Source organism: Equus asinus, chromosome 15 (assembly GCF_041296235.1).
Source record: "Equus asinus isolate D_3611 breed Donkey chromosome 15, EquAss-T2T_v2, whole genome shotgun sequence".
NCBI classification, from domain to species: domain Eukaryota; kingdom Metazoa; phylum Chordata; class Mammalia; order Perissodactyla; family Equidae; genus Equus; species Equus asinus.
In genome coordinates, this window is record NC_091804.1 from 465,809 (window position 1) to 481,169 (window position 15,361).

Genomic DNA, 15,361 nt, shown 5'->3' on the forward strand with positions numbered 1-15,361 from the left:
TAATACTGGACGCCGCCACTGCCTAGGTCCAACGACTAAAGCCCCTCCGCGCGGCCCGGCCCCTCCCCTCCCGCGGCCCCGCCCCTCCTCTTCCCCCGGCCCGGCCCCTCCCCTCCCGCGGCCCCGCCCCTCCTCTTCCTCCGGCCCGGCCCCTCCCCTCCCGCGGCCCGGCCCCTCCCCTCCCGCGGCCCCGCCCCTCCTCTTCCTCCGGCCCGGCCCCTCCCCTCCCGCGGCCCCGCCCCTCCTCTCCCGCGGCCCCGCCCCTCCCGGCGGCCCCGCCCCGGCGCAGCGCGCAGGCGCGGTCCGTGTCAGCCAGCGTCGCTGCAGTCCCCGGCGCCACAGCCGCCGCAGCATCCCAGGTGTCCGCGTGTCCTCGCTGCCCTCGGTCTCCTTTTGCTCCTCTTCGCCTGGCGAGATGGCGAAGCCGCTGACGGACAGCGAGAAGCGGAAGCAGATCAGTGTGCGCGGGATCGCGGGGCTGGGCGACGTGGCCGAGGTGCGGAAGAGCTTCAACCGGCACCTGCACTTCACGCTGGTCAAGGACCGCAACGTGGCCACGCCCCGCGACTACTTCTTCGCGCTGGCGCACACCGTGCGCGACCACCTGGTGGGCCGCTGGATCCGCACGCAGCAGCACTACTACGAGCGCGACCCCAAGGTGAGGCGGGACCCGGCCTGGGCCGCGGGCCGGGGCGACGGCCGCCGGGCATCCCTCGCCGGAGGGACGCGCGCCCGCTCAGAGCGTCCGTGTTGAGCGCGGTGCCCCGGCCGCCCCCGCGGCGCCTCGGGTGAGGCCCCTGCCTCCCCCACCGCGCTTCCGCGGGGTCACCCGCCCTGCAGGGGCCCGGCCCGGTCATTCGCGCCCGGCCGTCCAGGGCGCAGAGCGGATTCGGGCTGTCGTCTACCCCCGCGGCAGTCGGGTGTGCGGAGCCGAACGCGAAGGACCCTTGCGCGAGGAGCCCGGCCTTGCAGGGCTCCGCCGCTCCTCGGAATTTCCGAGCCCTGGAGCCCTGGCGGAATTTTCCGGGCTCTTGCCAGTCGTGAGCTTCCGTGATGGCTGCGCTGTCGGTGCCCGCCCCCCGCCCCGCTGTGTTTGTCTGCAGCCGCGAGTGGGAGAAAAGGGGACTGGAACCGAGCCTGGGCAGTTGATGTGTTGGAAGCGGGCGAGCTCAGTCATCTGCAGGAATTGGGAGGCCTTTTTTGGCTAGGCAGTGATCAGAAGAAAATTGTTGAGGATGCGCTGTAAAGCAGGAGGGAGCAGAAGCTCCCAGAAGGCGCCGTCCAAGAAGGCTCTGTGTGTGAGGTACCCACACCTTCCTTGAAGAACTTTACTTACAGTAAAGCTCATGGATATTGAGTACTTATTACTTCGTTTTACATCTTGCAGAAATTTATGTTTACACCAGAAAAATACAGAATGCACAGAAGAATAATCAGTGACGTGTATCCGTTACTGTTAACCGTATTAGAATATAGATGAATGTCCTTTCAGAGCTTTCTCTATTCCTAAATATACGTGCACATTTTTAAAAAGGTATTTTGCATACACAGTTTTGTGGCTTTTCTGTTTCATTCATCGACATCTGTAGCTTTTTCAACAGCTTTCCGAGTCAGTAAATATGTTTCTCCAGTATCATTAGCAGTTTTCACTTGACGGGTGTATGATAGTCTTGACCAGCCCCCTGCTGCCAGTTTCTTTTTTGTTCTTGACCATGGAGAATTTTGTCCTTTCTATTGTACTAAGGTAAAGAGTGAAAACTGGTGAGGAAAGGGCACACTTGCAGTCCTGAAGTCAGTTTGCAACGATCTGATTTGCCGTCTACACCTGGGCACTCGATAGTTGCTTTGTTGATAGTATTTTAGAGTATTTTTGTGGGGCGTTAAGAAATGTTTAATGATTACTAAGAGTGATGTTGATTGCTTTTCCAAACTTTTTCTGGGGCATTCTTTTAGAGAGATGGTAAAAAGGACAGATTTGTTAGAATATTAACTTGGCCTTTTCATATTTAGTATGCAAGACAGTGTAGAGAGAAATGGCACCAAATGGCTAAAAAAGGTTATTACAACAAGGAATTGGGATGACTTTGCCAGGGAAACTGGCCAAGAGGCAGTGGCTCCTCTAGAATTCCTTACTGATGGTAGAGCTCTGATTCACATCTTTTTTTTTTTTTTTTTTTTGGCGAGGAAGATTGGCCCTGAGCTAACATCTTGTACCAATCTTCCTCGTTTTGCTTGAGGAAGATTGTCCCTAAACTAACATCTGTGCCAGTCTTTCTCTAGTTTGTATGTGGGATGCCACCACATTATGGCTTGATGTATAGTATATTGGTCTGTGCCCAGGATCCAAACCTGCGAATCCTGGGCTGTCAAAGTGGAGCACGTACATACACTTAACCACTGTGCCACCAGGACCACCCCCACAACATCATTTTTATTGCCTGGGTGTAGACGACAAGAGTGCGGCTTTGACTGCACATTCAAGGGCATTTCCCTGGAGCTGGACCAGGACACACCCCAACACCTTAGAGTTCCTGTTAGAGTGTTTATGTATGTTTAGATCCTAAAAAGGCCAGTGATGGGCTCAGGGATTGTGGAAATGTCCTTTCATAAACAGAATTAATCCCTCTAACAAAACAAGTTTGCTGATCCTCAGTGAGAGGTCTGAATTTTGATTGTTTACTGTGGTGGGTACAAGTAGAAACCTTTCTCTTTTAAAGAAACCACACGGCCTATAAATGGAAGGTTGTTTGCCTGTTCTGGATAGAAGGCCATTTAAAAATGGAGAATTGGAATATAAGTGCTTCAGTCTGGCTAATTCATGTTGAAAATGAGCTTGTCATCTTCTTTTTCTGCAAAAGCTGTATATTGTAATTGACCAGAAATAAGCCCATGAGGGTCAGAACCTGTGAGGGGAGGCGGGCTCCCAATAAAAATCCTGCAGAGCCGCACCCCAAGCCCTGGGAATGGCCTTGGGGACTCGTATGCTGAACTTCAGGCTGGGGTAGCCTGATGGTCTATGTTTAATAAACTAGAAGGCTTTTATTTATTATTTTTGTCTTTTCAACAATTATCCAAGTCCTGATGATTATTGGAGGAAAAATTAGAAAACACAGATAAGCCAAAAGAAAAAATTAACTGGAATCTCACCACCTAGTAATAACACTATAAATGCTATAAAAATTTTGTCTTCTCCCATCTTTTTTTCTATACTGGTAGGAACATTTGTTTTTATTACACAGAATAGCATCATACTGTACCTGTTGTTTTATAATTCTTTTAACTCTGTTTTTGGTAGTAGCTGAAACAATTGAAACTCGAGTGCTCAAAGGAAGATTTTTAAGGTAACCTGTCTGGCAGTTCAGCAAGTCAAAAAATCTGGCTAAAATTGAGAGGTTTGGGGGCTGGCTGGGTCGTGTAGTGGTTAAGTTCACCACTCCACTTTGGTGGCCTGTTGTTTGTGGGTTCAGATCCTGGGTATGGACCTACACACTACTCATCTAGCCATGCTGTGGTGGCATCCCACATACCAAATAGAGGAAGATTGGCACAGATGTTAGCTCAGAGACAATCTCCCTCACCAAAAAAAAAAAAAAATTGAGAGGTTTTTACTTGGCAGTGGGCAGCACTCAGTTCTGAAGATGGCTCAAGGATTCTCTGAAGTGACGGCAAGGTTGGGACACTACTCCAAACTCAGGAGCAGAGAACTGGATGGTGAGGGATGGCTTGCAGGAGCCCAAGCTCCTTTTAGTCCTGGCTTTACCGTTCAGCCTGTGCAACCTGGGGCTTGGGTGGATTTCTTAACCTTTCTTGGGCTTAGTTTTTTCATCGTTGAAATTAAGGGGGATTGAGCTAGGTAATCCATTTCTGAGGTCCCTTATCATTCTAAAATGTTATGGTTTTGTGTTTGCTTATAAAATGTTCCCACTTTATATTGATATTCCATCTCTATCCAAAAAGAATTTGAGACTGCTTAAGTGAGATATAACACAAAAGTCTCAAATTAATAGAAGACCTCAAAGCGAAAGTTGCTGAGGGACAGTAAGGTTAAATTCAGGTGCAAGGTCAGGACACAAAATGCTGATATAAGTTCTGGCAGCCAGAGCAAGTGGTAGGTCGTGCCCAGTGATGGGAGTCATGGACTCTCTGCAGGAACTTCTAGAATGAGCAGGTGTGAGATTGCTTCCATGGGTCTTTAAAGCAGATGCTCTATGATGTGGACAGCTGGCCTGCTGCATCCCTGCTATGGATGAAATACTCAGTTTACTATGGCTCTTTCCCCTAAGCTCACAGCATGACCACAATGATGGATTAAGGAAAAGCAGCTCTACCACAGGGCACAAAATGCTGTCTTATGTCTTTCTAATAAGATAATCATGATGAATAGAATCCATCTTATGGTTTGGCTGGACCCAAGAGTTAAAGGAAAATGACCTGGAACAGTGTTTTGTAGCCTGACTGCCTACAACCCCCACTTCTGGGATTTTGTTTTAATTCATCAGTGGGGGGACCAGCTCCTGGAATCTTTTTAACACACCCAGTTGTTCTGATGTGTGTCCACTTGTCTGTCTGAAGTTGACCTTGCGTCCCGCGGGCAGGCTTCCCTGATAGTGGATAGCTCAGTTATTCTCTCTGGCTAGAAGTTGATGATGGGCATATGTTCTGTGTTGCCGATCACCCTGGCAGCTTGCCAAGTGGAAGGTAGGGTGAAGTGCCGAGTCCCGCCCCGGCTGAGTCCAGGTTCCTGAGGGATGGACGGCGTCGGCGCAATGAGGGGAAAATAAAGAGGACGTGAGACTTGGGTTGGTGTTAGCAAGTCCAACTTTACTGTGCACAAGTGTCGTTTTTATATTTTTCAGGATTAGTACAGAAATACCTCTACAAATATTCTCAGAGAGATAAGGAAGTAAAAAAACGAGCACAAGAATATTTATTAGCATTCTATTCTATAGAGCATAAGGTTAATGGTAGTCTTCTCCGCAATTAACTAGTGTTTGTTGTCTCTAAGCTAAAAGAGATAGGTACCTAGACATCTGTTGTAATTCATGGTAAAGTTAAATCAAAGAGAGAAGGTCCAGACCTCCGGACAGGACAGCAGTCCATCTGGTTACATCCTGGGGGAGCCATCCCTGCCTTCCTCAATCATTTACGCCATTAGTGTAGATGGTTAATGGGAACAAAAGGCGACTCCAGGGTGTCTTATCCCCAGGGCTATTTGCACTCTCAGCCGGCAATTAAACATCTTTACATTCCTGTGCCCTTTAGGGGGTGAAAGCATTCCTTTGTCTTTTAGATTGTAGAGTTAACAGTCCCTTAAGCACACTGCCCGGAGAAAATATCATTTTGTTAGTAAAGTAAAGGGCTGAAAAGCTAAGCTAAACTATATATCTTCAAGAATAAAAACTAGAAATAAATATAGACATAACCTTGATAGAAAGCATAAGTATAATTCAGAAAATATCAGGGGTGTCGGCCGGCCATTCTTCACCGAGGGGCATCCCTGCACCCCTCGGCCCTTCTACTCATCAATTATTTATTATTTATTGCTTTTAGGAGAAAACCTCTATAACAGAAAGCAGAAGGTCAAGAATAATATATAGATACTTCTTGATCATCCAATTAACCAGCAAACTTGGAAGGACGATGCATATATACTTAGACAAAGAACTGGAGGGAGAAGGAAACATTAACCAGATGGAGGCCATAAACCTAATTCGACATCTTATCTGGGCAGGATTCCTTTCTGCTTGTCTCAAAGGGGACTGTGTGCTCCTCCATTAATTAACTGAAAAATATCTTGAAAGTTACCTGCAGGTGGTCACATTGTCTTACTATATTCAATTCTCCCGGGAGGTAGTGCCTCCCAAGCAGCCACCCAAAGGAGTGAAAACTGGAGGTTAAGAAAGGAAAAGGAATGAAGGGCAATTAGAAGCAGCACAGGTTTCAGAACTATGTGAGGGGCTGGCCGGTTATTCTTCACCAAGGGGCGACCCTGCACCGCTCAGCGTTAATCGGCTGGACCCTGTCAAACAGCCGATCAAATGATGTAGCCACGGCTCCCGGCAGTGAAGCCATCATTTTGTGAGATTAAGAAGCCTCTCAGAGAGCATGCCATGATTTTTTGTAGAAGACAGTTTGGCCTTTTCTCTTAGAGGCTGTGATGGTTAATTTTCTCTATCAATTTGGCTGGGCCATGGTGCCCAGATATTTGGTCAAATATTATTCTGGATATTTCTGTGAAGGTGTTTTTTTGGATGAGATTAACATTTAAGTCAGTGGACTTTGAGTAAAAGCAGATTAGCCTCTATAGTGTGGGTGGGCCTCCAATCAGTTGAAGGCCTTAAAGAGAACAAAGGCTGACACCCCACATCCCGTCCCCACCCCCAGCCCTCCCAGCCAGAAGGAATTCTGCCTGCAGCCTGCCTTTGGACTCCAGCTGCAGCTAGCTCTTCCTTGCCTGCCGGCCTACCCCATCAGATTCTGGTCTCAGACCTCCTCAATCACATGAGCCAACTCCTTAAAATAAATCTCTCTATGTGTGCACTGTGGGTTCTTTCTCCCTGGGAGAGCCTTGTCCGGGCGCTGCAGATGGCTGCCAGGAGCCTTTGTGTCTTTATGAAGTACTAATCTTGCTTCTGCATCCCTGCCCTTAGTAAATGATTTTTTAAAACTTTGTTACATGACTTCAGACTTTAAAAAGTTGCAGGATAATACAAAAATTCCTATGTACTCTTCTCCCAGATTCCCCAAACATTAAACTTTTTAACACATTTGTAATGTCCCTTTCTCTGTATATATTAACACACTTTTTCTCTGAACCATTTGAAAGTAAATTGCAGACTTGATGCTTCTTTACCCCTAAAACTTGAGTGTGTGCTTCCGAAAATTGGAGAGAATCTCTTACACAGTCCACAGGTATTGCTTACCCTCAGGATGCTCAGACTGACACAGTGCTGTCATCTCCAGATCTTACTCAGCCAATTGTCCCGCTATTAAGAAATACAAATAAGAAAATTGAGAGAACCACATTTTTTTAAAGATTGGCCCCTAAGCTAACATCTGTTGCCAGTCTTCTTCTTTTGTTGTTGTTTTTCTCCCCAAAACCCCCCAGTACATAGTTGTATATTCTGGTTATAAGTGCCTCTAGTTGTGGCATGTGAGACGCCGCCTCAGCAGGGCCTGATGAGCGGTGCCATGTCCACATCCAGGATCTGAACCAGCGAAGCCCTAGGCCGCCAAAGTGGAGCGCACGAACTTACCACTCGGCCGCTGGGCCAGCCCCTGAGAGAACTTTATAAGCCTTTTCAGATTATACCTAATTTATTTTTTCATTAAACAGAGCAAGGCTTTAAGCCATTTAGAAACCCACATATACTAAGACATCAAGCAATTAAACAGGAGATAGCTGGCTTTTTTCTACTTTATGCAGAATGGAGTTCTTAGGATACGGTGATGGGCAGAGAGAGAACACAAGTTTAGAAAGATAATTAGACAACAGAGAAGTTTGGTTAACAATGTCTTCAACGGGATCTCGTGGAGTAGGAATTATATATAATTTCAGTTTTAGCTGAGTCTCTTCTCTCAGCCTTTAAACCTAGTTTAAAATGAAAGGTGGAAGTGGCTCTTTAAAATGCTGACCAGCACCACGTTAGTTATAAATATAGTTTGGCATAGTCCCGGTCACTTAGGCTCTGGCTTATCTGTCACTGATAAGGAGCCTTCTGTGATGATCTGGCTCTGGGATGGGAGCGAGTAGACATTTGATAGAGCTTAACAGTTTGGAAGTGGCAAGCAGAGGTCTGTAAAAGTGTGAGGTCATGGAGTGCAAAATAAATTTATTTCCTAGAGAACGAAGTGATCTCTAAGATCACTGTCAGTCCTCACTTTCTATAATTTTATGACGTTTACACTTTCCAGCTGACTTTGAGCAGATGGACCCATGTTCTAGGCCTAGGTGCCAGTACCTGAAGTGAAAAGTTAAACCTGTGACCCACGTGGAGACAAAATCCACCAGATGCTCATGGGAAACCAAGTTTCCATGGCACTTAATTCTAAAAGAAAGTACTCTAGTGTGACCTCATAGGTTGGGGGCTTAGGAGATGTGGTGCGTGATGCTCAGCATCCTTATACACACACTGTGGTTTTATAAAGCTGCTCCTGGCGTGACGCTCCAAAAGGCGCCTGAGACGCAGTGGAGTGGACGTGGCCAGTGGAGGTGAGGGTGAGCCTCAGCTATCTGGCGGGGGTCCGCCCCCTCCTAGCAGTCCTCCTCTCACTGGGCTGGCCTGCTGTGCGGAGAGCAGCCAGCGGGAGGCAGCTTTCTCTTCCTGTGGAAGCAGAGGTCTGGCCAGGGAGGTGGCCCCGGTGCATTTGGAGAGACCAGGGACCCTCCAGAGCTGGCCGGTGGAATGCTGTGCTCAGGCTGTGTTGGGTCAGTGGTCACTGTCCCTGTATCATGTCAGCCAGCTCTGTCCTGTGTGGCAGGGACCTGGTAGTCTGCCGCGGGAGCCACTCTGTGCCTTCTTAGCCACCTTGAGATGGCACCTGGTGTGTTAAGACGTGGCTGCCGCACAGACAGAAGACTGTAGACAAGAGGAGCGTTGCTGTGTCTCCTGGGCTCAGGATGACACGTCCCTGGCCTGATCTGCCTGTAGAATCAGGTTCTCCCTGGTGCTGAGAGCAGTTGCCCCCTCTGTGCCTTGTTGCCCACTGTTGGAAAAGTTCTTTCTCTCCTTTTCCTGCAGAGCATTCAGGCCTTTCTGTTAAAGACTCTAAACATCCTTTTAGGAGAGGGAAAAGAAATTGGAGATCTCTAAAAGTCCAGTTCTATTAATTAATCTCCGTTGTGTAAAGAGCAAAATAAGTCTCTACTTGTTGATATTAAACTCCATTTCCATAGATAGAGTTCATTGCCTCCGAAGATATCTTCAGAATAACGTGTAATATTCGTATCGATCGTCTTACCGTCCGTTTGCGCCGGAGAGCTTCTGTTATGCTTTTTTGTGATGTTGCCTATTGGTGTAGGCTTTGTGTGTAATTAACTCAATTAAAAAAAATGAAGGCTGCCTCTAGGCCACTTCATACTTGTTATGGTCATATTGCAAGAAGGGACCGTACAAGAGAGATTGGCAGCCCAGTTCAACACCACAGGCAGCAGGCCCCCCAAGAGCTGCTGCAGAGAGGGTGAGGGTCCCAGTTTTCTCAGGCTGAAGCTGGAGAGTGTCTGGTTCCCCAGCCAGTCCTCCTGGCCTTGCTCCAAGGTTGCACAGACGGCGGTCAGAGAGGTGGGAAAGAGGCTGGACTGGGCCTGGGATGGCCAATGGGCCCTCCGCAGCAGAGCTCAGGGCCAACGAGGAGAGGATCCCTTGCAGGCAAGGCCCCTAGGCTGCTTCTTGGACCCAGCCTGTGCCCTCAGGCAGTTTTTTCCAAAAGTGCTCCCTGAAAATCTGGTCTGGTGAGGGAAACAGCATTGCCCGAGTTGAAGCCTAGCCCTGTGTTGAACTCCTAGGTGGATGTGGTGTTCTCAGGGAGGTGAAGGGACCCAGGTCCCCCCCCCGGCTTAGACCCCATTGTGCACAGTTCAATAGTCCGTGTATCCCCTCGGCTGGCTCCTCCAGCAAGCCTTCTTCAGTCGGAGGGTTTTCATTCTGAACCATCTTAAGGAAACTGGGCAAAACAAAATCAACACATTTAAGGAAACTATAAAAGTTCTTAAAAGAAATCTCTGAAACAACAAGCTGCAGACTGAGTCCGGAGCTGTGCTGAGCAGGGCCCACAGTGGCGCCTGGCTTAGTGCTGACTCTCGCCTGTCTCTTGTGAGAGGTGGTATTTGGGGCACCCGCTGCCCTGTTGCTTCTGCTCCCCTCTTATGCAGAGCTGCGGCAGGAGGCGCCCCCTGCTCGCTGCAGTTAATGAAACTGCTGAACCCTCAGCATCTGTGCTCAGCTCGGAGGAAAATGAAAGATCCACAGTTTTAAAACTAGGCCAACATTTTGTTCCTCAGTATCCATCCCATACAAAAAGGGGTAATCGAGTTCTTTGTTTTTCTTAAAGATTGGCACCTGCGCTAACATACATTGTCAAACTTTTTTTGTTTTTCTTCTTCTCCCTGAAGTCCCCCACTACATAGTTGTCTATTCTAGTTGTGAGTGCCTCTGGTTGTGCTATGTGGGACGCCGCCTCAGCGTGGCCTGATGAGTGGTGCCATGTCCTCACCCAGGATCTGAACCAGTGAAACCCTGGGCCACCTCAGCGGAGCGTGCGAACTTAACCACTGGGCCGTGGGACTGGCCCCTCGAGTTATTTTCTTAGTGCCAGTTTAAAGTAAGAAACTTTCACTTTGAGAGATCAAACTATAGCAACTTTAGAAATACGTATTTATAGTGAAGGGCAGAATAAAAACATCTTGATCATACTCCTGACCTGCCGATTTTTTATAAAACCTCTTGGAGAGATCCCCAAAAGTGGGCATGTGGGGGAGAAATGAGCCTTCGTGTGTGCGCAGGAAAAGGGAGTGACTGTGCTCCAACTTCTCCACGCTCCACTCAGACTCTGGGTTTGCTGGGCTCCTGGTGTTCTCAGGTTTAATCGTTAAGCCTTGTCTAGAGGGAGTGGGGGCGCGGTGCTATGGAAACCACATATAATAATAACAACTCAGTTCAAGTGTAGTGTAAGTAGCGTCCAAGATGATGAGAAGGCAGGAAGAAGCAGAGGACCGTGAACAGTCTGGACAGCAGGGTACTCGGCGTGCTGGGTGAATGGGTTCATTCATTACACTGCTGCTTGTGATTTAAAGGATGGTAGAATTTGGATAGTAATTTAGAAGCCGTACATTCTGGGGCTGGCCCCGTGGCCGAGTGGTTAAGTTCGCGCGCTCCGCTGCAGGCGGCCCAGGGTTTCGTTGGTTTGAATCCTGGGTGTGGACATGGCACCGCTCATCAGACCACGCTGAGGCAGCGTCCCACATGCCACAACTAGAAGGACCCACAACGAAGAATATAATACAACTATGTACCGGGGGGGGTTTGGGGAGAAAATGAAAAAAAAAAAAAAAAAGCTGTACATTCAAATGATCAAGAAAGTAAAGAAAAGCTGTCAAAGATTGAGCCCCATTTGGTGTTTGGTTTGTGTGCTTGTTCTTTTAATTTGTAGATTTAAAAACTGTACAGAAAGTTTTCTTAAATTATATATTGAAAAATATTTTAGCAGTTTATTCAGTTTCTTTTTTCAGGGACACTAATTATGCAGATGTTAGGTATCCTTTGTCTTCCACGTGGACATTTTTGTCTCCTTTTCATGCTTTTCCCCCGTTTTGTTCACTTTTCCTCAGCCAGGTTTTTGTTTCCAGCTTTGCCCTTGTTGTGCATTGAGTGGTGCCTCCATTTCTGTGATGGTTTTGTTTCTTAGTCATTTTATTTTGCCGCTGCTTCGTCTGACCAGTGTTTCTTGTTTTCTTGGATGACTCTGCATTTGTGCCTTTCATTTGCCCCTTGGTAAACGCTGGGTGTCCTTTGCCCACTCTGTTTCCTTCCTCTCGTCCTGTTCTCATTCTCCGGATGTGGAGCCTGCACTGCATCTCTTGGAGTGGAGGGAATTCTTCCTGAACTAGTTGTTTGCAGCTGGACAATGAGGCAGGGGCCTGGTGTGTGCAGCCTGGAGTGAGCACACTTGGGTTCCCAGATTTATGAGTGTATACGTGTGTTAGTGTGTGTGCACACAGGTGTGAGTGTGCACTTGTATGAGTGCACTGTGAGGGAGTGTGAGTGTGCACACATGCAAGTATACACATGAATGCGTGTGAGTGTGCGTATGTGGGTGTGAAATGCTCACAAGGCAGAGACAGGCGGTGGTGAGTCACCCTCGTGCCCTCCCTGCAGCTTGGTGGCAAAGAGGCACGAGGGCCAGTCTTCTAGTTTACTTCTACCTGCCCCGACTTTCCACCTCTGTGTTCTTTAGTCAGTTTTAGGGAGAAGCGGGCAAAGGCCTGTTTATTGTACCATCTTTACAAGTGGAAGTATTCTATTTTATATACAACATTTATTTTATTGTAATCTGTCAGATTTTTGTACATCATTTCAACTGGTGTTTGTGGTAACAGCGTTACTGAGATAAAATTCACATACTGGGTAATTCACCCATTTAAAGTGTCCAATTCAGTAGTTTTGATTTATTCAGAGTTGTGCAACCATCACCACAATTAATTTTTGAATGTTTTCATTACCCCAGAAAGAAACCCCACACCTTTAGCTGTCACCCATCCCAATCTCCCTGTCCCCTAGCCTTAGGCAGCTAATTATCCACTTTCTGTTTCTGTAGATTTACCTATATTCCATGTAAGGGGAAATCATACAATATGTGGTCTTTTGTGACTGGCTTCTTTCATTTAGTGTAATGTTTTCTAGGTTCATTCTCGCTATAGCGTGTATCAGTACTTGATTCCTTTTTATGGCTGAATAATATTCCATTATATGGCTATACCACATTTTATTTATCCATTCATCATTTGACGGGCATTTAAGTTGTTTACACCTTTTGGCTGTTATGTCCAAGTTTTTGAGTGGATATCAGTTTTCGTTTCTTTTGGATATAAGCCTAGGAGTGGAATTGCTGGGCCAAGTAGTAACTCTGTTTAACTTTTTGAGGAACTCCCAGGCTGGTTTCCAAAGTAGCTGTACCATTTTATAATTCCACCAGGTGTGTATGAGGGTTCTGATTTTTTCACATCCTAGCTGACATTTATTGTTATCTGTGAGGCACAGATCTTCTGCCACTGATAAGCCCCACCCCCCACAGGACCACACACACCCTCAACACAGTCCTGCTGTTGGGTGGGGCCAGTCCCTAGGGTTGGCTGCCTGACCTGGCTGAAGTGGATTAAATCTGCACTCTAGTGGGTGGGGCAGCCCCTTGGGCTATCAGGGCAGGGGAAGAACTCTAGTGGTGTCTGCCAGCGTCTGTGTCAGCACGCCTGGACTAGGTGACAACAACGGCCACCACCAATGTCTCAGTCTCTGGAGCGGTCTCTCCTGTCACCGAGATGCACCCAGAGCCTACCAGGTGAGTCTCTTCACCAAAGGACTGTTAGCCTTCTTTCTGGTGATTTTAGGTTGCTCTCTGAGCTGGGTGAATTTGTGCGTGGGCCTTTTAAGAGCTGGATTTTTTCCGCTTTCCTCCCATAGCTTTTCTAGGGGTATTCCCCGTTGTGGTTAATATTCAGCAAAGCCAGCTAGTAGGACACTCGTCTCAGTTGTGCTGAGTCTGAAGGATGCTTATAGCAGTTAACGGCCCCCGCTCAGGACCTCACTCCTCCAGGGTGGGCTGCGTACCTTAGGGTGGCTCCTGCCCGGCTGGCTGTGAAGCTCCGTGGCTCGTGAAGGTGGCTTTTTCCTTTCCAGAAGGAATTTCTGCCTCTTCTGCCTCCATCAGGACTGTCCCTTGTTGTGGGAGTTCTTTTTATCCCGTTTTCAGTTCTCTCTCTGGCATATTTTTCCCAAGAATAGTTGTAACCTGGTTGTGTTTGTGGGAGGAGGTGAGTTCAGAGTCTGCCTACTCTGCTGTCTTGACAAGATCTGTTAGCATCTGATGACTTTGGTTATTGCCATCCTAGTGGATGTGAAGTGGTATGTCCTTGTGGTTTTGATTTGTATTTCCCTTATGATTGGTGATGTTAGGCATCTTTTCATATGCCTATTGACAATTTGTATTTTCTTTGGAAGATGTTTGTTTAGATCCTTTGCCCAGCTAACCACTGGGTCATCTTTTTATTATTGAGTTGTATATATATTTTAGATGCAAATCTCTTATCAGTTATATGATTTGCAAATGTTTCCCCCCATTCTGTGGCTTTTCTTTTTTACTTTCTTAATGGTATAAAAGGTTTTTAGGGGCCGGCCTGGTGGTGCAGTGGTTAAGTTCGCACGTTCCGCTTTGGCGGCCCAGGGTTCGCCGGTTCGGATCCAGGGTGCGGACATGGCACTGCTTGGTGAGCCACGCTGTGGCAGCCGTCCTACATATGAAGTGGAGGAAGATGGGAACAGATGCTGGCTCAGGGCCAGTCTTCCTTGGCAAAAGGAGAAGGATTGGTGGCAGATATTAGCTCAGGGCTAATCTTCAAAAAAAATTTTTTTAATGTTGATGAAGTCCAGTTTATCTATTTTTTGTTACTTGTGTTTTTTATATCCTATCAAAAGAAACCATTGCCTATTCCAAGGTCATGGAGATTTACTTCTGTGTTTTCTTCTAAGAGTTTTATAGTTTTGGTTCCTACATTTAGGTCTGTGGTCCATTTTGAATTAGTTTCTGTATATGGTGTGAAGTAGGGTCCAGCTCCATTCTCTTGCATGTGGCTGTCCAGTTGTAGCAGCATCATCAGTTGAAGAGATGATTCCTTCCCGCTGAGCTCTGTGGGCACCCTTGTGGAAAATCACTTGACCACAAATGTGAAGGTTTATTTCTAGACTCTGTTCTATTCCATTGCTCCACGTGTCCATCCTTACGCCAGTACCACACAGTCTTGATGACTTTAGTTTTGTACTAAGGTTTGAGATTAGGAAGTGTGGGTGCTCCAACTTTGTGCTGCTTTTTCAAGATTGCTTTGACTGTTTCAGATCCCTTGCATTTCCGTCTGAATATCAGCATCAGCTCGTCAGGCTGCAGGGAAGCCAGCTGGAATTTGACAGGGCTTGTGTGGAGTCTGCACATCTGTTTTGGAAGTGTTGCATCCTGACAATGTAAAGCCTTCAACTCAGTGACATGGGATGTCCTTCCATTTACTTAGGCCCTCTCCTGTGTATTTTGGAAGTTGAGAGCTCCTTTCTCCCGGGCCCATCCTTTGAGGCTGCTTCTTGGTTCTGAGAAGAACAGTTTAGAAACTGCTGCAGTGGCATGTGGAGTCATGGTGCAGGCGCTGCTGGGAACCCAGAGGGGCTGCTGTTGCCTCCTGGCTGCGGACGGTGCTGAGTTTCTCAAAATGTTTCTGGTCAGCTGCTGGCCAGAATTCTAAATGGGATGTAGAAAACACACTTGAAGAGCATGACTTCATGGAGTGTGGGTTCCCATGCTGATGGTGCAGCAGTGAGGGCCTCTTCTGTCAGTCAGGCTGCCGTCCACGGGCATCCCAGTAAAGTCCAGAAGCCCTCCTTGCATTCTAGGGAGAGTGAACCCTGCCTTTTCTCTCCCTGCATTCTGCAACCCCTAGGGAAATAGATTTTTAAATTGTATTTCGGAAGTTTTAACCTACAGGAAAGGTAACACCATGGTTCGGTCAGTACACTCGCCTGAATCCAAGTTGTGTACTCTCTCGTCATGCACATGCGCACACTCACAGTTAAGAGCCTGATTTTGTTTCTTAATGTTTTCTTTAGAA

General features: G+C 47.4%; 1 protein-coding gene across 1 annotated transcript in view; it reads left to right on the forward strand.

Moving 5' to 3' along the window:
* Positions 1 to 249: 249 nt before the first annotated feature.
* Positions 250 to 15,361, forward strand: part of PYGB (glycogen phosphorylase B) — a 56,708-nt gene continuing 41,596 nt past the window's right edge. The window contains exon 1 of the mRNA XM_044748011.2: positions 250 to 658. Coding sequence (XP_044603946.1) covers positions 416 to 658 — 243 coding nt within the window. The 5' untranslated portion in view covers positions 250 to 415. The remainder of the gene's footprint in view (positions 659 to 15,361) is intronic.